The 26,394-nt window shown below is 40.4% G+C and overlaps 2 protein-coding genes across 3 annotated transcripts in view; both read right to left on the minus strand.

The window, feature by feature from the left end:
• Positions 1-26,394, minus strand: part of HMGCR (3-hydroxy-3-methylglutaryl-CoA reductase) — a 282,132-nt gene that overhangs the window by 236,832 nt on the left and 18,906 nt on the right. The window lies entirely within an intron of this gene.
• On the minus strand, positions 137-16,569 carry HEXB (hexosaminidase subunit beta). The gene is made up of 14 exons (XM_068667680.1): positions 16,175-16,569; positions 15,933-16,084; positions 13,749-13,814; positions 12,917-12,963; positions 12,598-12,708; positions 10,212-10,313; positions 8,724-8,853; positions 6,798-6,978; positions 5,622-5,708; positions 4,972-5,044; positions 4,210-4,384; positions 3,350-3,440; positions 3,032-3,136; positions 137-341 (listed from the first exon to the last, which is right to left on the minus strand). The coding sequence occupies exons 1-14, from the start codon at positions 16,492-16,494 to the stop codon at positions 281-283; spliced, it is 1,701 nt and encodes a 566-aa protein (XP_068523781.1). The 5' UTR covers positions 16,495-16,569; the 3' UTR covers positions 137-280.

Here is a 26,394-nt window from a genome sequence, read left to right on the forward strand (position 1 = left end):
TTTTCCCCCACTTTTGGTATGTAAAGTATCAAGTTCCAAGATTTCACAGTGAAGAATACCTCTCATGAAAGCATGATATGGGACTAATCCCATTATACCCAATTAAAAAACAAACAAACAAAAAAAAAAAACCACATTGTTTTTACTCCAACAAGAATGCCAAATAACTTTACTTAAAAGTGAAAATTTTAAGTCTTTGTTCACCGATCAAACCACGTGTACACATGTTCACAATCCAGAGGCACTTCAGGTTGTTGAGCAGACATCTCTGAAGCAGTTATCACCCTCTTGCTTCATGGGCACAGTACCCAACAAAGAGAGGTTCAGCTGCTATGCCACGTCTGTTAAAAAACAAAGTGGAATATGTATGATTAACCAAATAATGGACTACTGATATAGGCAGGAAGAGAGATACTGGCAGTCTGCTTTAATCTGCTTCGTGTAAACAAAATAGATGGCCTGCTTAGGGAGTCAGAAGGGCCCTGTTTGATGGCTGGCTGTGCAGAATTATCAAGCTAAGTACAGTTCTCTGATTCAGTCAGTTGTACCAGAATAATAGAAAATGGGTTGAAAAGCTTCAACTCAGGGCCTGTGAGTTTTGCTATGCTGAAAAAATTATTGCTATTATTGAAGATGAGTAATGAATGTAAAAACATAAAAATTGTTTACATTTACATACTCTTCTCCCAACCTAACATTTCCTTCATATGCAGTTGTAACTGTCCTTTTATTCAATTTATTACTGTGGGAAGATTAGCTTAATAAAAGGTAATAAAATAGCTTAAGATTAAAATAGTTTAAGATTAGCTTAATAAAAGGCCAGACAGATGCACTTAAAAAAAAGACACACACACACACCAAATACAAAAAATTAGTAAGATACTATGAAAGATGTTTCAGAAAGAAAGTAGTGATAGTCAAAATTCTGTTAAAAGACGTCTATGTCTGTTTCCCTTCTCCCATCACTATTCCTCTGTATTTTGTGTTTCTGTATCCTACTACAGGAAGCTGAGTTTAGATCTGAATAGTAGCTGCTTTTGTAGTACTATTTCAGTAGCATTTACTCTGCATTCAGATAAGATTTACTATTCTTCCGTTGACTTTGATATAGATACTACATTTCTACCTACTCTTTTCCTTGCTGCCTGATATCCAGATGTACACAGTGAGCCAGAGCTGCTTTGCTTGGAAAGGCTCCCCAGCCTGCTAGAACTGCCATGTCTATGGCAGCATATACTGTCTGTATATACTTAGGCCATGTACAAAAATGTCGGTAAACTCTGAACTCTTTTAACTGATAAAATCAGCTCTTTGGAATTCAAACAAAGCTCAGGAAGCCTTGTGGAAGGTCAGTATACATGAAAGACAATGTGCCTGCAGACCCAAGGAGTGCTCATTTAAGCAATGAAAAGGTGATGGTTCCTCTAGTTTAAAGCCTACATCAAAAGAAGACTTGTAAGGAGGACAGGTCCTTTTATAAAGCTAGTCTTTTTATAACAGGAATTGTTCACCATGAGTTTATGTGCCAGCAAATTGACTAAAAGTAGCTTAAGGGAAATGTACAAGTGCAGGGAGCTGTCTTTATCTTGTCCCTGCGTCCCCCATCTCTCATGCTACACATGAATAACTCACCACAGTCATCTGGACCGGCTACCTTTGCTGCAGGTACTGCACAGGTATCAGTGTTAAGGAAGAGGATGGAGAGGCTGCAACAACTAACCTAGGTCTAGGAATATCATGACTTAGTTCACTGTAAAACCCTTATCCCAGTAGCACAGCCACCACACCGTTCAGTTTTATCAGCATTCCCCCTGAGCCCCAGCAAGAGATATAAGATCCTGTTAAGTGACAGGATGTTTTTTAATGCCCTTTAATCTTGTTTTTAACATGTGTTTGTTAATTTCCTCTTAACATATCTGTCTTTCTCAGGACTGAGGAAGATAATGCAATTCATGCACAACAATATTTTCCTATAGCATTCTTTAAAGCCAGCTTGAAATAAACCTGAGAAGTCAAAATTACATTGAGACTTTCAGTCACTCTATAAAGTTAGCATATACTTTAAGCTAAAAGTTGGTGATTGTGACAGATAATCTTGCTGAGATATCTACAGGAACCTGAGCAAAGCGCTTGACTTTTGGGTACTGCCATGCATCTTGTCCTTTAAAAGCCTCTACCTCAAAATCCTGTTTCCCATGGTTGGTATTTTCTATGATTAGTCATAAACTACTGTAAAGCTAAATGTCGTGTTGCGTTCTTGCTGCAGTCCAACTTTGCAGCAACGTTTAAGAAAATCTAAATGTCTCTCTGGCTGTGTGCTTTTAAGAGTGGAGTCGGACTTGGACTTCAGACCTGGAACTGACTCACTTCTACAGCCATGAATATAAAAAGGCAGCACTGACAATAAAAAACCAACAACTCGTCTAGGCACTTTTTGAGAAAGAACTGCAGAAAACAATCAGTTATAAACAAACGTGGTTTACCATACCCATAAATAAAGCTTAATTGTACAGGGCCTCCCTATCTACCTCTCAGTCCCTACATTAAGGCAATACCTGAAAGAATACATCATTCAGGCTCACCTCTCATGCAAGAAGCTCCATCTGATTGCCTGTGGTAACTAGTTTGTTTTTTTTTTTTTTCCCAGTAATTAAAAAAAAAAAGTCTACTTTATCTCCTGTCTGTGTATTCCTCCTGTATGCCCTTAAATATCCTTTGTTGTCTGAAATAAGTCAATCTTGGGACAGGTTTTTTTCTTTAGAGGGAAGAGGAACAAAGATGAGTTCTAATATTTCATTGCTGAGGGTTAATGGTTTTGAGAATGTTATTTGCAAAAGTCTTTGAACTCCTGTCTTACTGCATCTGTTCTTCCCCCTCTGAAGATAAAAAAAAACACATGGGATGATATCTACATCGACGAGACTGATAGCTCTCCTCCCTTCATTTCTGAGCCAGCAACTTAGGCCTGTACTTCAGCACCACTGTCTGTAAGTCACAAAAACCCCAGGTTTACTGGAACTATTAATCTTACCTGAGCATGCGGCATCGATGATTAGACAGTCTTTTATAGGCATCCTGCAAGTCAGTCACGTTGCTGCTGCTCCAGAGTCTTTCCCCTACAGCACTTGCCCGAGGCCTGTAAAGATAAATTAAGTTTCAGAGGAGACACGGTCTACAACCAAGAATGGACTAAAGTTTTTAATACCAAGTCTTGTATCCAGAAGGACCATTTTTTATAGCTGCTCAAGGTCAGTACAGAGCTCTGTTACCACTAACATACAGTCCTGCTCGATTAGTTCATGCTCCTTGTAGCTAGCTTTCTAAAATCTAAACGTAAAGAAGTTCATACCACAGTCTTGGTGTGAGGTTAGTTGCATCCACAAATTCTCCCCACAAGCAAGCTTCTCCACCTATTAGGAGCTTTTTCTGTTTTTCAGATCCTGAATTCAAAACAGAAAGACAAAATTTGTGCAGAAGAGGGGCATGTATCAGAAATTTCACTTTTCACTACTCGAACTGCTGCTCAGCTGATGTTCATTTTATCGTATAACATATCTATCCTGAGCACAAACTTAACATTTTGCTAGTCCTGCTACTGAATGTGATAAGGATTAGCCCATTTGACTGGTAAGCCTGTTTCCCTTCTGTGGCAGAAAAGATTTTAACTTTTAGCCTCTGAAGACACACCTGAGACTCTAGACCTTCAGGGATTCCAGTCATGATGGCAATTGCTCTTTCTATTACACACAGAACATTTTTTGAAGCAGTCAGGTGTTCTCCCTAATACCTTATATAAAAAGAAAACCCACAGAAAACCCTAAAATCTTTGTATCAGCTTCAGCCAGAGAGAGAGAACATACCTTTTCTAGAATAGTCTAACGTTGTAGAAGGTTGCTTCAAAATCTGAATTCAGTGTCTGTCTACCAGCAGACATTTTGCACAATTCTGTCCCTAATGCATGACATATCTGTACATACAGTCCAGCACACATGCACCAGTGCCAGATACTTTTCCATTTGAAAAATAGGAAGTTTATATTTTTATGTAAGAGTTTTGCAGAGCTCTGGCTGGCAAACAAGTTCTTTGATTATCAGATCATACTAACTGCACACATTGCTAAACAGCTTTTCCTTCCCATTTTTAAATTATTATGAATCTAAGACTTTCACACAAAAAACATGCATATAAAAATAAAGTAGGATAACAAACCAGGGAAGTTGTGTGGTTCAACGCTGTAGTATTTCTTCCAGTCTTGTCCATAACTAATGTAATCCAAATACCAGGGAGCTGCCAGGATAGCAGTGAACCCTGCTTGAGTGACACTGCTTAGTTCATTAGCGTAGTTATTTGCCATCCACACTTCGACTACAGTATCTGGTTTCAGCTAAAAGGGAAAAATAAAAAAGGAAATTTACATGAAATACAATCCTAACTGCTGTAATCAGGAAAAGGATAATGGATTTCCAAACTTGGGGTGTGACATTCTAGTTTGAAGAGGAGTATTTTGGAAGCTGCCTTTGGTTGTTTTATTGCATAGAAAACCTAAAGCTGACTATTTGATTGTTAGTTTTAAACAGAGTTCACGCTAGAAGCTTAGTTTATACACAGTTAATACTCTGAGATGGGTCCTACGTGCGCCAGCCACCTGACCAGCTCCTAAAAGCTGAGCACCAAGTGTTTCTAGTCTAGGTGGACTGTTATGTCAGAAAACTTAAGAGTACATAAAAAAGAATAGAAACTTTCCTGCTTTTTCTCTGATGCTCTACATCATTATATTATCTGCCTTCACTTCAAGAACGTGCTGCAGGGCTGGTGTTCCTGTTTCACCTATTTTGCCCGTACTGCTGAGGTCAGCAGATTTGCTTTTAATTCTTAAAAGACACAACCAAAATTACTTAATATTCTATTTTGGAAGCCTCCCACAATACTGTGTAGTTATGCTAAAGCACATTACTTACTTCCCAATCTTACCTGTGCTTTGTTATCGAACACTTCTTGCCAGACCATATATCCTTTGTTATAAGAGGAAACAATATCCAAAATCCTAGAATTTGAGAATAAGATGATGTTTATGAACATCAAGTAGCTCAAGTACAGACATACAACATAGCAATATTTCCTACTCCAATGCACATCAGGCCTTTCCAATGCTGTGTAAAGAAACAAAAGTTTTTTTTTCTAGTTTTGGCTTTCAGTGCTGTCTAGAAGGGCACATGTATAAGGATATGCACGTGCAGTAACACAAACTAAGGTACAGAACTACCAGTAGCTCATAAAGGTGCTAAAATCTGTATTATTTACAAACAAGTGAAATAAATGGCCACAAAAGCCTTAGGACTTTCCCTCCCCACCTTTTATACTGACATTTCAAGATACCTAGCTTAAGGTACTCAACAGATTCAGACCGTGCTTGGAACTAGCATACATATCCTTGTGTTGCACATTTTAAAGCTGTAAACTTTATATTCAGCACATAAATTGGAAAGTGAGTAGGCACTACCCCATACATGGGAATTTTTGAATGCTATACAGTCTAAAATAGCTTCTGTATCTGCACCCCAACACTCCCCTCAGATAGAGGCTGTGATAAGCTGGGTAGGAAATAAAAGCAAAAAACGTACTTCTGAATGTAGTACGATTCCAGTTTAGCATAGTCAATGCCGAAACCTTGCTCCTTCATGAAATCTTTCACCTCAGGGTTAGATTTCCTTAAACAGTAACAATAAAACAAGTTATAAAAGAAGAATAACTTTGTTTGTTTGTTTTAAACCTGATTTCCCAACTAGTTTCACCTATGTACAGTACACTAGCTGATTCCTTGTGGATTCCAGGCTATGGCATGTCTAAGAGAGCAGAAGCAGTAGGATGACTTAGGTGTTTTGGAACCAAATTTCATCCTGATTTGAAAGAAAGCCAACAGTCTTCATTCTCTGGGAATGATGCTGAAGTCACTGCTTTGAAGCAGCCTTTGGCAGACTGCCTGAAGTTCCTAAAATCTCTGGGGTTCCTGGTTTCTCAGTGGTTTTGTGGTAAGATTGCTAGCAGGTCTAGAAACTGAGCAGACTGGGAGTTTAGCAGTACCAGGAGATCTGTGGGAATGACATCAAGAATGAAGCTTGAGAAAACTCCCCTAAAGCAATGTAACATGTTGTGATATGAAATTTGCCAGAATTTATCTATATTAAAAAAAAAAAACAACAAGTCCTGAGCGTTCAGATTTGATGCTTCAAGAAAAAACACAGTATTAACTAGATCAATCTGAATACTAATGAGATCATCTCCGAATTCTGTATTATTCATTTCCTGATCAGAAAGACTCCCAAAACAGTAAAAATCTGCAACTTGAAGAACTGTATTAATACATGCCATACTTGTAATACAAGCACTCAAGAGTCAGTGTTCTAATTCTTAATGTTAACAGATCTTCTGGAAGACAGAACTCAACAGAAAGGACTGCTTTTCCTTTAACACAAAGCACTTAAATGTTAATTATCTCCTATAGTACTTTTCTCCCATAATTGTTCTCCCTTCTGCATGGCTTGTTTCCTTAAAGAAATCATTTTTAATAGCTGAACATTTGTGAAACTACTGGTCAAAATAAAATTCTACACAACTCTAACTCCTACAGCACTTGCTTGTTGAAGATCACAAATGCTCTGCCTGAAAATTTTTACAAAAGTAGGAATGGTGAATATCTTTGGGATAAGCAGTGAAAAACCATCTCACACAACTGAGTGCCACGGATTTAGGCAAGTTCAAGAGACACTAGCTATTTGCTCTTTGAACCGTGACCATACCAACAATCGAAGCTCACTTCATCTCCTCCTAGGTGAATGTAGTCATCAGGAAATACACTGCTGATTTCTTTGAAGAATTTATTCATGAAGTCATAAGTTGAATTCCAAATGGGATTTATAGGTCCAAAGGACCCACTTGGCTGTTCTCCATTGTAACAAGGGGTGAGAAGATCTTTTTGACCTAACAAAAACAATTAATAGAGAATATTCAGTTCCATGCTGGTGTGCTACCTCTGCTAGCAGGATGTAGTTTACCCTATTACAAAGGTTAATATTCATGACTAAAGTGCTCATCTATTCCATGTACCATGAAAAAGAGGCAAGTTAAAATACAACAGTTTTGCCCAAGATTGAGCAACCCTCTAACTGGAAGTTATGTTTCTGGCTTTTAGACTTCTGATTTGAAAGCATAAATTTATAGAACATGTCCTGGAAAGCAGCTTCTGGACAACTACTTGAACAGGTAAGCTTTAACAGATTTACAAAAGAAGCCAAATATAATGAGCGTGTCTCTGTTCTCTTTTTAGTACTCTGTTTTGTTAGCACCTAAGTAGGTGGGACTTGTTTGGCTTGAGGTAGGAGTTTTTCCCAGTGTGCTAGGAAGTTGATTTTACTACAAAAAGGAAGGCTATATAAAAACAAAACAAAATTTAGAAATAATAACATTATAGTCAACAAAACAAAAACCTCCTTGAGTCAAGCCACCTGAAGTAACATGAACTAGAAGAGCAAAACAGCATAAAGTTTTTATATGTAGGCTAGAGATTCCTAAGCTCAGTTTACTCTGTTTATCATGACTGTAGCAGCAACACCTTCCAGCTGCATGTTTTCTATTCCATGTATGTTCATCCAAACAGGGCCCTGCTAGTACATTGCTTCACCTACCCTCCATTCATGCCTTCAAGCCTCTCTCCAGCATCTTGAATTTAGAAGCAGGCAAAGCATAGCTACAGTTCTCACGTTAAAACAGCTGTCATCCATGAAGCTACTGCGACCAGCATGAGAGCTGAACCTTCCTCTTTTAGTATGAACGTAGACCAACCTATGTATCTCCAGACGTGCCACTGGCTTTTGTTAATACATCATAACAATAAGGATTGTATAAGATGAAAGATTGAGAAAGAATGTTTACCAATTCAGCTTTTGTGTTGTTCCTTTCTCTCTCATTTAATGTTAGTAAGACAGCCTGAAGCATTTCCAATGTTCTGGTCATGCTTCCCACAGGATGAATACAAGACATCTTGTTGCTAAAGCTAGAGCTAAGATGGACTAGAAAATCCATACTATTCCCAGTTTGGCCAAAAACATCTTCGCCTAATTGCAGCGAAATCACAGTCAGTACATCTTGAATTAAAATACAAGGTTCCCCGGTCCCTGAGCACATGCAAACGCCATCACTCAGGGTTCAAGCATCACAACCAAGAACATGACTATGAAATGCAGAAGACGGAGTGAACTAAAAGCATCCAGGTTCTCTGTATTTTGTACACCGGCAGAGTATCACTTTACTGACAGACAGAAGCATCAACCATGTTGAAAGAACCTTATCAAAAAATAAATCTCTACCCCAGAGACAGAAGCTCACTATTTCTAGCCACTGCCCTACTACTGTAACCTCAAGAGGACTGGATGGGGTGATAATATCAATATGAAGTCCAAGGCAGGCAAAATATACTTGTGCCTTTGCACACGCATCCAGCACAGGAAATGACTGCTCGGTTCCAGCTTCCTCTATGCACTTCAGTTCCTCTAAAATGTAAAGGTCCTAATCATTATTGATTCTTCCCCTTGCTTATCTCATACCAATGGCCTTTCAAAAATACTTCAAAGGCTGTTTTCAATAAGTCTATTTGCTTTAATACAGGAATATTATGCTACACTTTACTTATCATAATCTTTTAACTATTAGTACTTTCTTGGACATACCTTTTCCCCAAGACTGCGTGTGTCCTGGGGTATCAAACTCTGGGATAACTCTAATGCCTCTTAACCGGGCGTACTCAATCACCAGACGGACGTCAGTAGGAGTATAGATGTGGTTATAGGAGTAAGCTCCCTGTGAAGTGTTCATAGTTTGAGAAAGTTTACAAAATGTTATACCAGCAGCTCACAAAATTGGGATTAAAGTGTTATTTTTTTTAGACTGCAGAGTATTTTTACAAGTTGGCCTTTTCTAGGTTATCACATGTGCAACTGCACTGACAGAACTTTTTTGGCTGACTAGTGAGAAATACGAACCACATTTTCACCCTAAGATAAATCTCCTGAGGAGACTCTTCTTTTTTCTCAGGTTCAGTTACTGAGGAACGTAACAAAATTGGATTCTATTCCATCATGTTTTTAAAAGATAAGTTTTTCACTTCTTCTGCAGAGAAGCAAGTTAGATTTGTCCTCCATTTCTGCATCACTGACTCTGAAACAGAGGGCCCTTGTTCCTTGAAGTGCAAGACCAATGGAAAAGTTCTGCTGAGTCAGAAAGAATGGTGTTTTCTTCCGATACCTCTACTTGTCTATTTTGATACATTGTCTAATTTAGCATCAGGGTGTGTTTGTTTTGTGATGCTGTATTTGAGTATTATTCCACTTCTACACAGCCAACAAATGTCACGAGTGTCGCACATTTCTACAGTTTGGTAAAACACACACTTGTCAAACAGCAAAACTGCTTAAGAAAAGCATTGTGACTCCTCATGATTGATTGTGCCTTAAGCTTCCATTTATCCAGAACGGTTTCCACAGCAGAGTGACTCAGAAAAAGCTAATGGTAAGCATGCCTTTCGAAAGAAGATTATTCTGGCAAAGGACATCACTCTTCCCAGTAGTTACTGGGGAATAGGGAATAGGACAGAACTCCACAGCCATTCCCAGGAAAACTGATCTGACTGCACCAACCAACATCTACAATTTCTGAATTTTGAAGTTCTTCATTGACATCTGCTCTAAGCACTGCCCGTGTAATTTTCATATGAAGGTCAGAGTCTATCAAGCATTTTAAAACAATCACAAATCTTGTGCATTAGCTCAGTCTGCTTCAGCATACTTGATTTGGCTGCTACTGAGCGAGAACCTCTTGATGGCTTTCATTAATTAGCAAAAGCTGCTGTGAGTCAGGGAGTAGAGACATACATCACCCTGTATTTTTTAGAAAACATCCTTTCACTTTTGAATCTTATAGAAGCAGAATGTCTTGTAAAGTTAACTGGATCTCTGAAAGAGCAAAAGTACTATTACAGTGGTTACAAGCATACAGATTTTTGGAATCTCTCGTACTGTTTTACAATCAGCCTAGGCTGGTGTATTCAACCATTCACAGGCTCTCGCTTTTGTATTTTATTTTCACAAAAGATGTGCCAGAAATACCTGGCACATATTCATTCCTGCGCGTTCATCCCTGCTCAAAAAATGTTTACTCACCTTGTTACTTAGCTCAGGAAAATACATACTCTGGTAAGGAAATGACTGATCATCAACTATATGCCAGTGGAGGACATTGAACTTGTTGAAAGCCATGGCATCCTGTAACGAACAATGCAGTACAGCCCAGTTAAGCACTTCAGTCTCACAAATAAATTAGGCAAAAGAAGGTGGTCTTCTCCTATTACATCCTGCATGACTAAAGCAACAACTAAAATGAAGGAAAAGCATACTATTTTTCACTGAACTGTAGAATCATACACTAGAACACACCAACCTGTTTATAACCTTCTCCTTTCCTCCATCATCTATTCTCTTCAGTACTACACTGCAGAGTCCATGAGCACTTCATCTGATCATGCTACACTGGTTGGTAGAAGAGGAACTGCTATAAATTCTTAATAATTTTTCCACTTCACAACACGTTTGCATGATTCTCTACACAAAATCAGCTATTTCACCTTACAGGAAAGCTTATGCTTTTCTACCTAGATACTTTGGACTTGAAAAGTAAACAGCATGAGAGAGATTCCCACCACTGAGTACATCCTTACTTCCTAGTAACCCTTCCAGTATCCATTTCAAGTGCAGGCAAGACAAACTATGCATTTTTCTGTCAATACAGTGTCAGTATTGATAATGTACAATGTAAAATATAAAGATAAACAAACACTTTTATTATAGAATCATGACTCCAGTGGACAGTTACAAAGGTATCAGGAGTTATAGAAGTTTCTCACAGTTAATCTAAGTGTTGTGTGCTTGGAATGGAAGGAATGCGTCCTCTGCATTCTTCTGCTCCAAGTAGTTGCAACACAGTTGCTCCCAATCTCTCACCACAATTAGATTTTTTCCCCTTTTTTTATCCAGCCTGTCTTTTCAGAAGCAACAAAAATCTCCTCAGCAAACTGCTGCCAAATCCAAAGATTCATACTTTGTCCATTTTCCAAAATTACTTCATCGGTTTTATCAGAGAGCAATAGTTTTAATTATTGCTCGCCTTCATGCATTTCTACCAACTACCATATTTCCACATAAAAATTATACTTCCTGACCCTCCCCACAATCTTTCCTTTCTCAAGGACGATGTCGTTCCTGGAGATACAGTACATTAACAAGACACAAACAGGAAATGTACTTAAACTGCTGTCTTAATCATCTGATTACCACATGTCAGTGAAGGGATTACTGCTGCTTTTTATTAGGTTAGCCCGGATTCAAGCAGGCACACTTTTTCATAAGCCAGTAAAATGGCATGAAACATAGGTCTGGTGAAGTAGTTGGGCCACAGAGATAATTTAAGGAAAGAAAATAAAAGAGCAACAGTTATGAAAATACAATGATGGTTAGAAATACAAGTCTCAGAAGTCAAGTTACACTTTGGACATACATCTACCCTTTTAGAAAAGTCAACAAATATTGACAACAAATATTGACACAGGAACTACTTGAGTAGGATAAGCATTATCAGTTTTAAACAACTAGCTGCACAAACGCTAGTAGCCAAGCAGGGACTGACCTTAAAGGTAATTAAAAGTCGTAAATACTCATAGAAAAGCTAGTTCCGAGCACAGCTCAAGGATGACCTCACAAATAAAGGCTGGTTTTACCTGTGCTCTCTTCCTGCCCATCACAAGTCTGCCCTGCAAAGTTCTGGAACATGGAGGGAAATATCTAAGAAAAATGTCTCTTGGAAAAGAAGACAGAGATAAGACAGGAAACTGCATGTTCCTTCATTCAAAGGCTCCCCCACTTCAACGAAGTAAGCCCTGCTTCAAGTTTGTTTTTTTTTTTTGTTTTTTTTTTTTTTTAAACAGGGGAAAAGAACAGTATGAAATAAGAAAACCCACAGGTTTGGGTGCTGTAATTAGACAAATTACACCTTCCCATCAAGGTGGGAGTATACGTTTCTCACTGGGCTCATGCTCTTTGAAGAAAGTTTACTCCTTTTTGAGGGAAAGCAGTGAAAGAAATCAGTAGCTCCCAATGAACCTCCCTTTGTATTTCATTACTGAATTGCTCTTAGCAACACAAGAATGAACTATGTGGCTACTGAAAAGCCTGTAGCTTTCCTGCAACCACTGACACTCAAATTAGACCTTGAAATATACAAGCATGAGTTGGTGTAAACAACAGAAAATACTGAAAACCCGTGGTGCACAAATCCCAGCTTTCTTTACAGATTTACATGGCAACTTCACACTCAATTCATCACCAGTGTATGCTCTGGCTGTAGGCTCTGATCTCCACTTAGAGAATTTCACTCTGTTCTTTTAGAAGTCAGGTGGGTTCTCTTTTCGTTTCAACACGAATGCTATCTACTTCAGGGGACAATATACAACAACAAAAAGCCTTCCTTATTAATGATACATGACCGTCCACTTACCAGGTTTGTGAGAATGGATTTCAATGGCAAATAGTGCCTTGACGTGTCAAGTAAGATTCCTCTATGAGCAAATCTTGGGAAGTCGTAGATAAAAGATTCGTTGACAAGAAACTAGGAGAATGAGATTTAAGAATTAGAGTTCTCATTTTATGTTCATCACTACAAACAGGAAATACTTCTCAATTTGTTAACACACAAACATTATTTTCTGAGAAAATAGTTAATGAAACTCGTAGAGCTGCTGTTTCTAGAAAAGCACCTAATATAGAATGTGGCTGTCTCATCAGAACTGTGGCTTTAGTTAATAGCTATAACTTACACTTCCATAATCATCTTCATGAACCATCTGACTGAAGGTTTCCAAACCTGGAAAAATCCAAGAAAGAGATCTGGAGTATAACACAGTACTTGTCCTTAAAACTTCAGTTAAAAACAGGATCAAAACTATTTCCAGGCATGCACATAGTTTGAAAGAATGCCTTGTGACAGTTTCTTTCTTGTTATCACATTTTCCTTAGTTGCTCAAGCACATTTAAGGAAGTAAGCTTAACCATGTAAGGAAGAGAGCACTGTTCAAACTCTCCATTATACACAAGTATTGAATATTATCATTACAGTTCAGCTGTACCAAATTAATCCTTGAATGGAACAGAAGCTACTGAGAGCAAGGTAGCAATGTCTGGTGTTAGCATGCATATATTCCTGTCATTTCTGGAACAGGTGAACTTCCTAATTCAGCATGAAAAAAAAATATAATTCATATATTAAGTACAGCAGACCAAGACTTCAGTGTCATGGTCTTTTTGGTGATGTGTTCTGCATGTTCAACTATTAGATGCAGTCAGAGAATAATTTGTTCACACTGTAGATCAAAGAGGTTTTAGGCACCCAGAATCTGGTTGGCTTGGATGATTTCAGACACAGCAAGAGTGGAACTACGGTGTGCCACTGGATCTGAGATGCTGAACATACAGACTGAGGTGTTCAATGCACACCTTTGTACCCTTCTGGGATCCCTGACCAAGTTTACTTCCCATAAAACTCTGAACGAGGGCAGATCTTAGTGGTCAGCTGATTCCTACTCTGCCATGCAGTCGATATAACCTCAGAACAAACAGCTCTATATGGAAAGTACCTATGGAAAGACTTACCTCTTAAAGCACCCCATACCTCATCTGCTTTCAGTACAGCCACAGACTCAGCTATAGTCAAATAATCTAAAGAGAAGAAAAAAAAATATTCCTCAAGAAAGCATGAATTGATAGGACAATATTAACAGGAGTTAAGTGATTCTTCAGGTTTGCCTTTTTTTTTTGCAGATTTTTTTTTTAATTCTAATAAATGCTATTTCTGTTTTTAATGGTGATACTGTGCAGCTATTTTTCATTTATGGGCTCCCAAAACTGAGTAAGTTACTAGTCTGAAACAGCAGTTAACCAGTAAGATGCCAAAAAAAAAAAAAACAGTTTTAATAATGGGAATGTTCAGTGTCGCACATGGGCCTGAATTCCAGAATAGTTTAGCTCAGTTGATGTTTTTGCATTTAATGTGGAGGCAGTGAGGGTTAGGTAACTAAGTTGGACCTAACCACAGAACTTTACTTCTCCTTTTATATTCACTTTAGATATGTCATGCTTACATATTTTTTTAGAGGTATGGTTTGTCAAGTAATATTGCTTGGTGCTTATCATAAAGATCTCATTAAAAAGGAACAAAAATACCAAACATCTAATGAGCATGTGTAGGGTATCAGTAAGACGAAGTAAGGTAAGCAAAATGAAGAATACTATCTGAAAAGATTCATAACAATCCCACCTTGTGTTTGAGGAAGTGTTACTGTCCACAAAGTACTGGGGGAAAAAAACAAGTCGTTTCATTTTTCCATGTAAGATGGTTCTACAAATTCTGGTAAATAAACAAGTATTAGAGGGGTAGATTGTTACAACTGCCTCAGTCTGAAGGAGGGGTTGGTTACAAATTACATGGTTCAAACTTTTGACTAAACTACCAGAGAAAAGTAATTCAGGGACATGAAGAAAATATCCCAGACTTCAATTTTAACCTAAACACAGACAATTCTGTGTACATTGGAAGTTCTAGGTAAGAAACAGAACTTAGAAGATGACAGCAATCTCTCTCTCTCTCTTTTTTTTTTTTTTTTGGTAATCTGTAGCCTAGTCAGGGATTTGCTTTTGAGACGTTTTTTTCTGAATGTGTGTCTTAAATGAATGCAGAACAACAAGTTTTGTAAGTCTGTATGGAACCTTTTACACAAAGAGGAAAGCCAGCAGGGAGAAAGGCAGATAACCTGTACGTTGGTTAGGTATACGATACTCTTGCTATGGGATAGCCACTGACTAATCCATACTGTGTCCGCTAAGGAAATGAACCGAACTGCTCCATCCAGCAACTGAGTAATTCCCTTTTAGAAAAGAAGAATCAGCTTTGGTTCAGAACTCAAGTTCAGAAAGCAGTTCAAAGTCCACCAAATAGTAAAGCAATGTAATAACCTGACCATGGCAGAAGAACTCTAAAGCATTAGCAGTTTTGCTGCTCTATCCTGTTTGCATTGAAACGTGTGAAAAATTTGCACAGCAAAATTACACTACTTGGCTATGTGTACAGAAGGGGCTAAGTGCATTTAAAATCAACACATTCTTTCACAAGTCAGGTAGAATTAGTCCTGCTGTTAATGTATGGCTTAAGATTAAAAGGATCTTTTCCTAGGAATCTGTATCCTGGATACCAAACAACTGCCCAGACTGCTACAGATTATCTCCAGACAGAGCCAGATAAATTGAAGGTGCTGAATTCTGTGCTGTTAAGAAACTTCTGTAGTGATTTTAGAGTTTTTCTCCGATCTGGACCTGAGTCATGGAATTAAAGAATTGTTGTGTGCCAGATGTAATATGGTCATCTTATTTTTAATCCTGTTTTGTAGCTCTCAGTAGAATGAAAGTGTATTTATAGCACTGCAGGATGAATGACGAGAAGTTTGACTGCATGCTTTCTATTATCATTTTTTTTTTTGGAAAAGGAGAAATAACAGGTAGGTGAGCCAGCACAGCTCAGGTTTAGCTATGTGAAAGGTGAGCAGATGAATGAGCAAAGCCAGCCTTCATCCCACACCCCTGGACTATGTGCAGATCTCACCCCACGTAACTGGATACAGCACAGCACCTCTGACTGCTCGGTTACTAGCAGGTAAACGTGTTAAACACCAACCACACCGCGGATGTCACAGACTGTAAATCCTAAGCAAGCTGACAGCTGGGTGGGGGCTGCAGCCCAGCACACGGCGCCGCGTGGGAGCCGGCTGCCGGCGGGGTACTCACAGGCCTCGCTGGACGCCAGGCGCGGGTAGCTGTCACAGCCGGGCTCCGGGGCCGTGATCACCACCTGCAGCTGCAACAGCTCCCGCCGCAGCGACGGCCACAGCCGGCCGGGGCTCCGCCAGCGGGACTGCCCGAAGATGTACTCGTAGTACCTGCGGACACAGACACCCTCAGGCGGCCGCCCGCACCCCCCGGACCTCCCCCCTCCCCCCCCACGCGGTCCCCTCCCGGCCGCCGCTGACCTGCGGAAGGCATCCTGCAGGATCCCGCAGCCCGGCCCGGCCGAGGAGCCGGCGCCGTGCACCAGCTGGAAGCGGTCGGGGGAGAGCTGCAGCTGCCGCCGGGACGTGCGGAGCGACTGCGGCAGCGGCCACAGCGAGTCCTCGGCGGCGCCGGCGGCGGCGGTCAGCGGCCCCTCGTCCAGCCCCAGCTCCAGCTCCAGCTCCACCTCGGGCTTGGGCTCGGGCTCCGGCGGCGGGTCGCCGCGGCCGATGCTCAGCAGCACGGCGGGCACGAGGAGCAGCCCCAGGAGCACCCCTGCCAGCCCCATGGCTCTGACCATGCCACTGCGGGGCCCTCCCCGCGCCGGGCCACCACCACCACCGCCGCCTGCCCCTGCCCCTGCCGCCGCCCCGCCTCCGCCATCACGGGACGGCCGCGGCGCCGCCCCCACCGCCGCCTCATGGCGGGGCCGCGCAGCGCAACGGCCGCCACCGGGCACGGGCTGAGGAGAGGGGCTTGGGGGGGGGCGGGGAGTTCATGTTTGTGTGTGTATGGAGAGAGTGTGGCGATTTTGGGTTACGGCTTGTGAAATAAAATCTTCAGAATCGCTCGTGTTGTCACAAAATAAATGCAGTCCTAGGGGATTTTTTTTTTTTTTTTTTACGAAGAATCTCTGCAGAACGTATCTCAACTGGGCAGAGGAGTAAATGCAAGCACAAGTCTCGCTTTCAGCAGTGTATTAAGCTTTAAGTGAGCTAGGTGTTCTGGCAGATGCCGGTGTAGATTTTGGAAGTCGGCGTGAGGCGTTCCGGAGGCAAGTCATGCGTCTGAGAGCTGGAAATTCCAGTGGAAAGCCACCCTGACGTTAAGCCACCGCTAATTACATGCCTAGCACGAGCAGTGGCGTGCCATCGCTCTTGCTCAGGCGGATACAGCAGTTACGGGATGGCAGTGGGGAGCTCATTGTACCTGCATGCTGCTACTGCAGGGCACTGCAGGTTCAGCCAGCGAGCGCTCCCTCCGTCACCTTGCCTTTGTGGGAGGTCAGCTCTGGGGACACTCTGGATCAAGAAACAGACCCTTAGGGCAAAAATTCAAAAAAAAAAAAAAAAATAGCGTCTCCATAATGAAGTTTACAGCTGTTTGTAAAGAACACAGGCATCTTGTTGTGGGATTATTAAGAAACAAAATCTCTCTTCTTTTCTAGGGCTTGTCCTCTTCTAGGCTGTGTCACTCAAGGTTTTGGAGAAGAAGCTTTTGCTGTTGTTGAGGTTGTTTGCCCAGAAAAACGCCGAAGCCTCACCCATTTCGTGCATAATTACAGGGTGGGGTGGCACGGGCGTGTAAGAGGAGGTGAGTCCTCGCTGCTGTCCTCAGTGCTGTGACATGGTCCTGATGTCTTGCACTGAGGCTGGTGCAATGGCACAGTCAGCAAATCCAGGGAGCTGATTGAACACCGCCCTCATCAAAGAAAAGGTGATGGCATGTGGGAAGGAGCAGGACCAAGGAAAGACTAAGACTATGCCAGGCCTGTTTAGACTGTGGAACTGCACATGAAAGGAATAGATCACAAAATATCCAGTTCTTGTCATCTGCTGTGCCTGTCTGTGCAATTGGAGTCTAATGCCTTGATGGAAGCTGTTTGATGCAGGTTATACATGGCAAGATGTTACTTAGCCTTGTCACGTTACAGGTAAAAAACAGTTCTTGGTTATATGATACCAAACTGGCACACAGCACCTAACACTTCCAAATCCCGCCACTGCACGCAGCAAGATCAATGTGGAAATGGCCTTGTGGTCTCTTCAGGCTGTCTCAGAGGCAGATTTTGCACGCGGCTATTCAAGTTATGGCACAGGTTTCAGGTTGCTGGTTGCTTTCTTCAAGTTTCCTGATCTGACTCAAGTGTGCTAACTGAACTGCTTGCGTTATCTACCTCTGTTTGTGTTTTTAAGCATATTTAGAAAATACAGATTATTTCATATTTCCTCAGCACAAATGAGACATCAAAAAACCCTACTTTCTCAGTAGAGTACTTACTCAGAGTAGTCAATGATGACTAGCTGGAAGTTTGTGGGCAGCTGTATGCTGCTAAACTAAGCCTGCTGTTTGGAGATAAGTGTTCACCAGCCTGACCATCCCAAAGGACTGGTTGGTGTAGATGCAGCTGATCTTATTTTTGCTTTCAGTTCTGTTTTCTGTCATTGTAGCTTCAGTATAACAAGGATGTTCCACACTAAGTAAGTACATTTATTGATGCCACTGTTTTAACAAGCTGTTTTGTGCACAACTTTGTAATGAAATCAGATTTGCATTTTTTTTCTTCACTGGGTGGATTTTCTGGTAATTAAGGACAACAGGTGGTCTTTCCTCATGTAAGTGCATGAAGTGCACACTTCTTAGTTTTAGTCGTATGCTTTGAAGCAACTTCTAGGAACTTGGTATCCCTGAGACGTCTACCTCTGCTTGTTTTGCTTGAAAATGACCCTTGGAATTTAAAAGTTATTTGATGGGAGCGTGGAGTGGACAGATACAAACATGCTGTCATTTTCTGAGGAAATCTGTCTCAAAAGTCCTGTAGTGTCTGTAATAACTACAAGCAACCTCAGTTTGCATCGGTATTTTTAGATGCAATTGTGTTTGAAGTGCTGTAATATAACCCAGTTTTACGTTACATCTGGTGACTGCTTCAACGCTCACAGGGAAGAAACAGAGGGTAGGTAAGGAGTTGTACTATAAAAGAGTGCTTGACTGCAGGCTGCAGCCCCCTAGCGTGTCGGCTGGCTGCCGAGCTGCCAGAGGCCTGCTGAGTTCACTGCAGTTTCCACTGAGCATAGGACACTGCAGAGCCGGGACTGTAATTGCTTCCAGGATGCGCACGAGGAGTTGGAGGAGAACACGTAAGTGTTATTCAAGACAACAAGCTCTTATTAAAAAAAAAAAAAAGAAAAAAAAGTTATTTCGAGGAACATATCAAGGGGAAACAACAAAAGAGACTGGGTTGGTGCTGCAGAGATATGGGGTGTGAGGTCAGACAACAACAGGTTGATAAGTGCCCTTGCTTTTCCTCTGTACTTCATCTGTAAAATTGAATGGATCCCAAACACACGCAGTTCCACCTTTCAGTTCCTTAAAGACAGCTAAAAAGGCAGACAAAATGTACATGGCTTAATTCAGTTGTTAATATCATGTAACTTTGTTAGGTTAATTATGCCCCAAATAAAATTCTTATTCAAAAGCGTACAGGGAAAATAGCCAAACTTAAATTATTACTTGAGCCAAGGATGTGACAGACTCTCTGTCCAGACAGCACATTTTCATTACTTTGTCTCTTATGAACTTCATAACTACACCCCATAACTATCCAAAGAACTTCTTTCTGTTTTCCCTCCCCACATACATTACGCCTGCTCTGCAGCCGGAGTCACAAACCTTTGTATCAGTTGGTGGTAACACATCCACATAACACCAGCGGAACAAATGGTCCTATATGTTCTTAGGGAAGGTAGGACACCAATATTTTATAAGGTGTCCTTATATATAATTTTATAAGGTATTGTGTTATTTCCTATTAGTCTGTGGGAAGGAATTTGAGAGATAGAAAGTTTCTCAGTGAGATTTATTAATAGAACATGCAAATGGCAAGATGCGTTGTGATCATTTCCTTGGTATGAAGAATATGCACTGTTGGGTTTAATTCTCAACTAACTTTTCTGTGTTTTACAGAATCACCTATTGTCTCTACTGTGTCTTTTTCAGAGAATCAAGTATGAATGTTGACAGTGGAGGAGAGAGATAATATGAAATATAGTAAAAGGACTAATAGTGGATAAAGTGGGAGTCTGGGAAGGATGGAAATTTTTCTTCTATCAGTAGAAATGTCAAAATGGGGACATAACATTTGGGAATAGGGATGGAGAAAGCACTTCAACTAAGACGTTTTAAGCTCATTTGTGCAAGGAGGCTTTAACAATAGAAACACATTTCAGATAAGAGTTCCACTGTATGTAGGCACTCATTATAGTGGGGCAAGGAAGTGTCACAGTTAGAGAGAGAAGTGTTCGGTTTTGGTTTTCTTTTTCAGCTTTGTAAATAGGCTGATACATCAAGTGATAATCAAGGCCAACTTTAATGATGGCAGATGGTTGTGCTTCCAGCCTGTACTGCTGCTAGCAAATGCAGCTTTAAAGTATCAGTGAAATGTTTATAGGACAGCCTGGGGAAGCAATGAAAGTATTTCTCAAAGATCACTGTGCTCCACTATTAGCTCCAAGTCTTGGGTGTGGAAAGCCTTCATGCTTTATCCTTATCCTGTTCTGTATATTTCATGTCATGCTTCTGAGAAGTACAGATTTTGATTATTGCTCAAAGTCTTCTCTTTTACTGTAGACATTTTGCTTAGATTGCAATTTGTTCTAAACAACCAGGAATGTACTTTTATCTATGTCTGTAAAGACTTACATAATAATACAGCTCATAAATACCTACAAAATGAGTACGAGATGTACTACTATGTATTTTTGTGGAAATTTTAAGAAGTGCAGAAGTGAATCATTTCTGAGGTAAGAAGCCTGCATCCCCTATTCTATTAGAGAAGCCTTTTGCATTCTGTAAGGTAAAAGTTAAGTGTTAACTAGTTTTAGTCTAACCCTGTCTCCTGGGAAGTCTGAAAAAGTGCAAAGATTGCTAAACATGACATGACATGACATGAATCTAGCTGGGCTTGACTTCTGAAACAGAATTGTTTGCAGAATTCAAGGAACAGATTCCTTCACACAAACACATACACACACACTCTTTAGATGTGGAAAAAAAATATGGTTTTAACATTAAGGGATCTCAGATATTCACCTTACTAATCAAAATGGTGGAATAGAGTTGGACAGAAATATCTTTTATGGGAGGAAGTGGTAAGGGTATTTTCAAGTTATTGAATCTGGCTTTCAGATCCTCCAATTGTACTGTGGCTATAGTTGGCACTCACACTGATGAGAGCTCTCTCATCAGTGTTTCCAGGTGTGCAGAGGGTTTTACTGTACAGTCTCTGCAGTTCACTCCCTTCCTTACTTGAGAAATAGCAAAGTTGCAGAGAGAAAATAGTGACTTATCACTGAGTGATATTCTGTGGCCACTGTAGTCTGGACAACATGAGGGGAAGTTACTACCCAGGCTGTGAAATGACCATGCTGGTAATTGGACCCTGGTGTCTCTTGAAGATGTTTTTAGAGTATGTTAAAGGCCTGTCCAATAATTTTTGAAAGAAATTTTATGGAAGTTAGCAGAAAGTGTGACTTTCCTTTTATTTGGAAATCAAGTGATATTTTACTTGCTGCATTTCCAAGCTAAGCTAAATCTCTCAGTTAACTGAAACTGACTTAAATTACAAGTATATGTTTTCACAGTGGCTGTTAGCAGTTCAGCTGTTCCATTGTATGAGCTAGATTGTTTTGCACATGAGTCTGAACAGTACCTTCACGTGCAATAGCTTACTGTCTTGGTCAATGGCACAGGGTACTTCAGCTGAAGTCTTGCCAACAAGGAGCTATTTTGGCAGAGTAAGTTAGAGTCATAATTTTGTAGTACAAAGAGCTGATCACATTAACTTCCTGCAGGGAAATTTTGTGAAGATTCTGCAGTATGGAAATGGAGTAAACAACTACCAGGGTGTGACTTGCTGCACTATGAATTCCTAACTTGCACTGTGATTTCACAGAATCACAGAATCACAGAATTGTCTAGGTTAGAAGAGACCTCAAGATCATCGAGTCCAACCTCTGACCTAACACTAACAAGTCCTCCACTAAACCATATTGCTAAGTTCAACACCTAAACATCTTTTAAAGACCTTTAAAGATGTTTAGACGTTTAGATTTCCTAGCTCATACATGGTCTTTTCTATGATGTACATGTATGTTAGGTTTTTCTGGACATGTTTTCTGATGACTCTTCGTACAGATTGGCCTGTTTTGCTTTTTTTTTTTTTTTTTAAAGACATCCTTTATATGCCAGGGGTATAAAATCTAGTAGGCTGGAAACCCCCAGCAGCCTAGAAACTCTGCAAGTGACCACTGGGTGCTCACATGTCATTTGCTTAGGACCATCAGAATTCAAGTATGTTTATTGGCCAAGGAGAATCTCAAAATGGAAGGAGGTTACATATGACCTGTGTGTGAGCTACGCGCTGAGAATGCTGGTACTGATGTTGACATACGTAACTAATTAGGAATGAGAACTAACCAAAACAGGATGTTTAACTGATGTAACTTGAAGAAAACTCATAGGCCAAAGCTGCTTTGGATAATAGCAAGGACAGTTTGTGAATGGATGCACATGCCTCAAGCATGATTAAGTGTAAGTATGTGAACTGTCTACAAAGCAAAGTGTAGACACAGCATACGTAATATATATGTATTGTTTTGTAAAGGGAATTGTGGTTTAGGTTTCCAGCCTCTCCGTGTGTCACTGTCTGACTAGTGTTTCAGTATTTGCTCTGTTACGTGAATACAAGAAAATCTGAATGACATGTCTGGTACTGAGTCAAATCTGTGGCTTCAGTACTTAAGCCCCTGGAAGGTGTGAAAAAGAGATGTTGGAAGAAATTGTCAGCATATGCCAGATGCAGGAACATTTTAGTTTACTGCATTTATTGGATGACTTTAAAACTCCTCATGGCATTTTGCTGGTTTGTCTTTTTCACAGCTGTCTGGGAATTCTGAGGTCTAGAATAGTGCTGACTGAGGATATGGGGGCTTTGGACTGACAGAGTACTGCTCCAGGGTCTTCAGGTTTCATCAGTCCTGGTTCTCTGGTGTCCAGTGATTGCATGAAGTATCAGAAGAGGAAAAAGGCTGAATCACGTAATCAAGTGCACTGTTCCTTAGTAATGATTTGTGCAGGATCATTACCTGTTGTTGCTTGTTCAGGTCATTGTCCATCACCACACACATGTTTTAGCAAGGTAGGACAAGGGGTGAGGATTTGCTGGAATACAAGGCGTTGCTATTTTTAGCAGACATGAATAAGGACTATTCAAGCAGAAGGAGAATTTCTCACACTTCTAGGACCCATACCTAGAGATCCCCAGATCTTTTAACATAGCCTAGTTACATAATTCTGGCCTTCTACTAAATAAAGTTGTCCTTAAAAATAGCTCCAATTGTTCCCCTTGACTCTCTTCTGGGCAGAATTCTTCACAAATACGAACAATGGACTCCAGCTTCTTATCTTTCTATATTCCTGCATCTGCATTCCTTTAGCCAAGGAACTACGAGCTATTAAAAGGTCTTTTAGTGCAAAACTTATCATGTTGGAGCTTCTTTGTACGTATACAGAGAGGATGCAACTCAGCTGGGGAGGGAGGACTCTGAGAGGATGACTAGTTTGTACAAGACAGCTATGATAGCAGTGAGAGACAGTAATGTCCTCAAAAGATTCCTGATGTTAAGTACTTAGGGCATCCTGCCTCTTTGCTGTGTCCTGGGAAAAATAAAATCCAGGGTCCAAGCACAGCTCCAGCTGATCATATGGCAAGGCAACATAACATGTAGACCAGGTGTTGAGTTTGCTGGCTAGATGCTATATCTCCTGAGCTGTGAAGATGGAATTGGACCAAATCTGTATGCCCAGCAGCATTTAGTGAGGTGACATCAGGCTTCTGAGATCTCAGCACAGCAGAGCTGACCGGTGAATCAAGAAAGAGCTACAGTACAGAAAGGCACCTGCACAACTGCTGATCTGTAATGAACAAAAGACAGATCCATACAAATGTAACTACTGTACATCTGAGGCTAAATTAGTGTCAGAACATGTTAGTCACATTGCTGTTGCATCATTGTAATAAATTACATATTGCAGATCCTTTTGCCTCCATTGTTTTGCATTAGTATAAGCTGCCTGTTTTTACAGGCTCTGGAAGATGTTTCCTAGAGAAGCAAGTTGTCAGAGGAATGTGGTGGAGTTATAGAATTGCCCCAGAATCACCTAGTAGCAGTCTCCACACTGTGCTCAGAGCAGAGAACTCTTACAAGTTTCATGTCAGAGACTTCTTTAATAATCAAAGAAAGTGAGGTCTGTACAGAGAGGTAACATGTTGTGTTTTGTTTTTTTTTTTTTTTTTTTTTTTCCGTAGAAGCAGAAATACTAACTGGCAAGATGTTGAAAGCTGTTCTTCCCTTCTTCCCTGCTGAAGCCTTCTCTTCAGCAGAAGGTGGTGCTGTGCTCTCACTGAATCAGCATTTGGCTGTTGTGCCTGGGGACGATACCCATGAAGTGAAACTACAGCATGATGAAAATAGCAATTTATATCATCTGCATCTTTTGTTAGCTGATTAGAAACTGCCCCTGAGTTCCATGTGCATAGCTTCTTTGATGAGTTCCTCTATGCTGTGCTGCAAAATAAATATTACTCTATTTTGACATTGAGGAATGACAACAAGAAATATGCAACTCCAATGAGAAGTGTGCAGGTGTAGAATTGCTTTGTGCATCAATATGAGCTGATAAACTCTCTGGGGCAGCACTGGAGCAAGCTGTCTAGGGAGGTCATAGTATCTCATCTGGGGAGTTTCTGAGGCTTGACTAGGTAAGCCATGGCTGACCTGCTGTGGTGTTAGTCTACTCTGCACAGAGGAAAACGTCTTTTCCTGCAAGTGCTCTATAATCAATGCTGCTGCAGCTTAGTGCCAACTACAGAAGATCTATATTATATACTACAGTTAAATTAAGTATATGTACTGATTAGTGAGGTAAATGGATGTGATACCACAAGTTAGTAGGTACAGTGCTCTAATCATCTTTTGTCTTTTGTCATTCGTCTTCTGTCCTCCTTGGATACCCTTAAGTAGGTTCAGCTTCTCTGTGCCACCTGGCTATGCTATGCCTCTCCTTTCTGCCCTGCTACAACTGGAGAGAGAGACCCTGCAGCTCCAGTGTGACTGTGCCTTGCTGTGCTGGGACAGGTAGGATGCAGGAAGAGCTGACCTGGACATGGAACAGAGCTTCTACTACATTTTTGTCACTCTGGAAGAGGAGTAAATCTTGTATAGAAGGCAGAAGAGAAGAAAAAGGGTATTTGTGTCACTCAGTACTCCAGATTTCCCAGTGAGTTAAAGTCACATGAATGAAATCTTGGTTCGAGACCAGCCAGATCACCTAGACAGAAAGAAGTTAGCAAAAGGTGAAAGGCAGAGATGCTCCTGAAATTTGTTGTGGTGCTTGTGTTATCTGTATGTTCAAAATCTCGGATAGTGTGGCCTGCCGCTAATATGTTCCAGTGCTTTGGTGAACTAGGTCTGGTGCATTTTTTTAGCACTGGCAAATTGTTACTGATTTTCCATATTTTAAAACAGGACCACAATCCTGAAGAGCAATGAGCTGCATGCAGAGTAGTCTATTAAGAAGAAAATAATCTAAAACCTTGATTTGCAGTGTTAAATGCAGACTCCTGAATGCAGGATGGAGTGGACAGTGGATATAGAGGAAAGAGGTAAAAATGAGCCTCCTTAAGCTCATTTATTTTTTATCACAAACTTTGATTACAGAAAAAGCATACTTTATGGAGCAGTAAAAAAGCCAGTGAATACAAACTCTTCCACTGGTCCTTATAAAATGAAACAAGAACATGTGTTAGGATTACAGCATATATGCAAACTGGACCCAGAGTACATCAAGACTGATATTTTCTCATTCAGAAAATCAAAGATGGATGGATATTCTCCTTTCCTTGGATTTCTTGAGAACCACAAAAGGAATAACCTATGTTTTGGACAGCAATATAGGTAACAGTATATTGAAAAAAATCCCCAGAGGGGTAAAATGAGGATACCACTTTGTTTTTAACAATGCTTTTCTTTTTCTTGGAAAAAAAAGAGCATTGTATTGAGAGCTTGCAGATGCTTTCAATAAAAAAAAAATGATAGTGGGACACAGGTGAATGCATTACTGTAAAGCCTGAGGATGAGGCCAGTTTTACCTTCCATGTAATTTGCAGCTGTTCTGTTTTAGCTTGGGGTTGTTCCATCTCTGTGACTTGGATATTATGTTTTTGGCTAGCATGTTATATATGGAGAGCCGTCTCCTTTGCAAAGTATTTGGAGACCTCCTAACATAAACACTACTATTAGTTTTTATAGTCCTTATGTTCTTAGCTTTGGAAAAAAATCCATATTGAGCATAAAGATGTAGGTCTTGTGATGTTTGTAACAAAATGCTTGTTTTGAGTTCTCTCACTATTATGTGTTTA

Source organism: Anas acuta, chromosome Z (assembly GCF_963932015.1).
Source record: "Anas acuta chromosome Z, bAnaAcu1.1, whole genome shotgun sequence".
In the NCBI taxonomy this organism is placed as follows: Eukaryota; Metazoa; Chordata; class Aves; order Anseriformes; family Anatidae; genus Anas; species Anas acuta.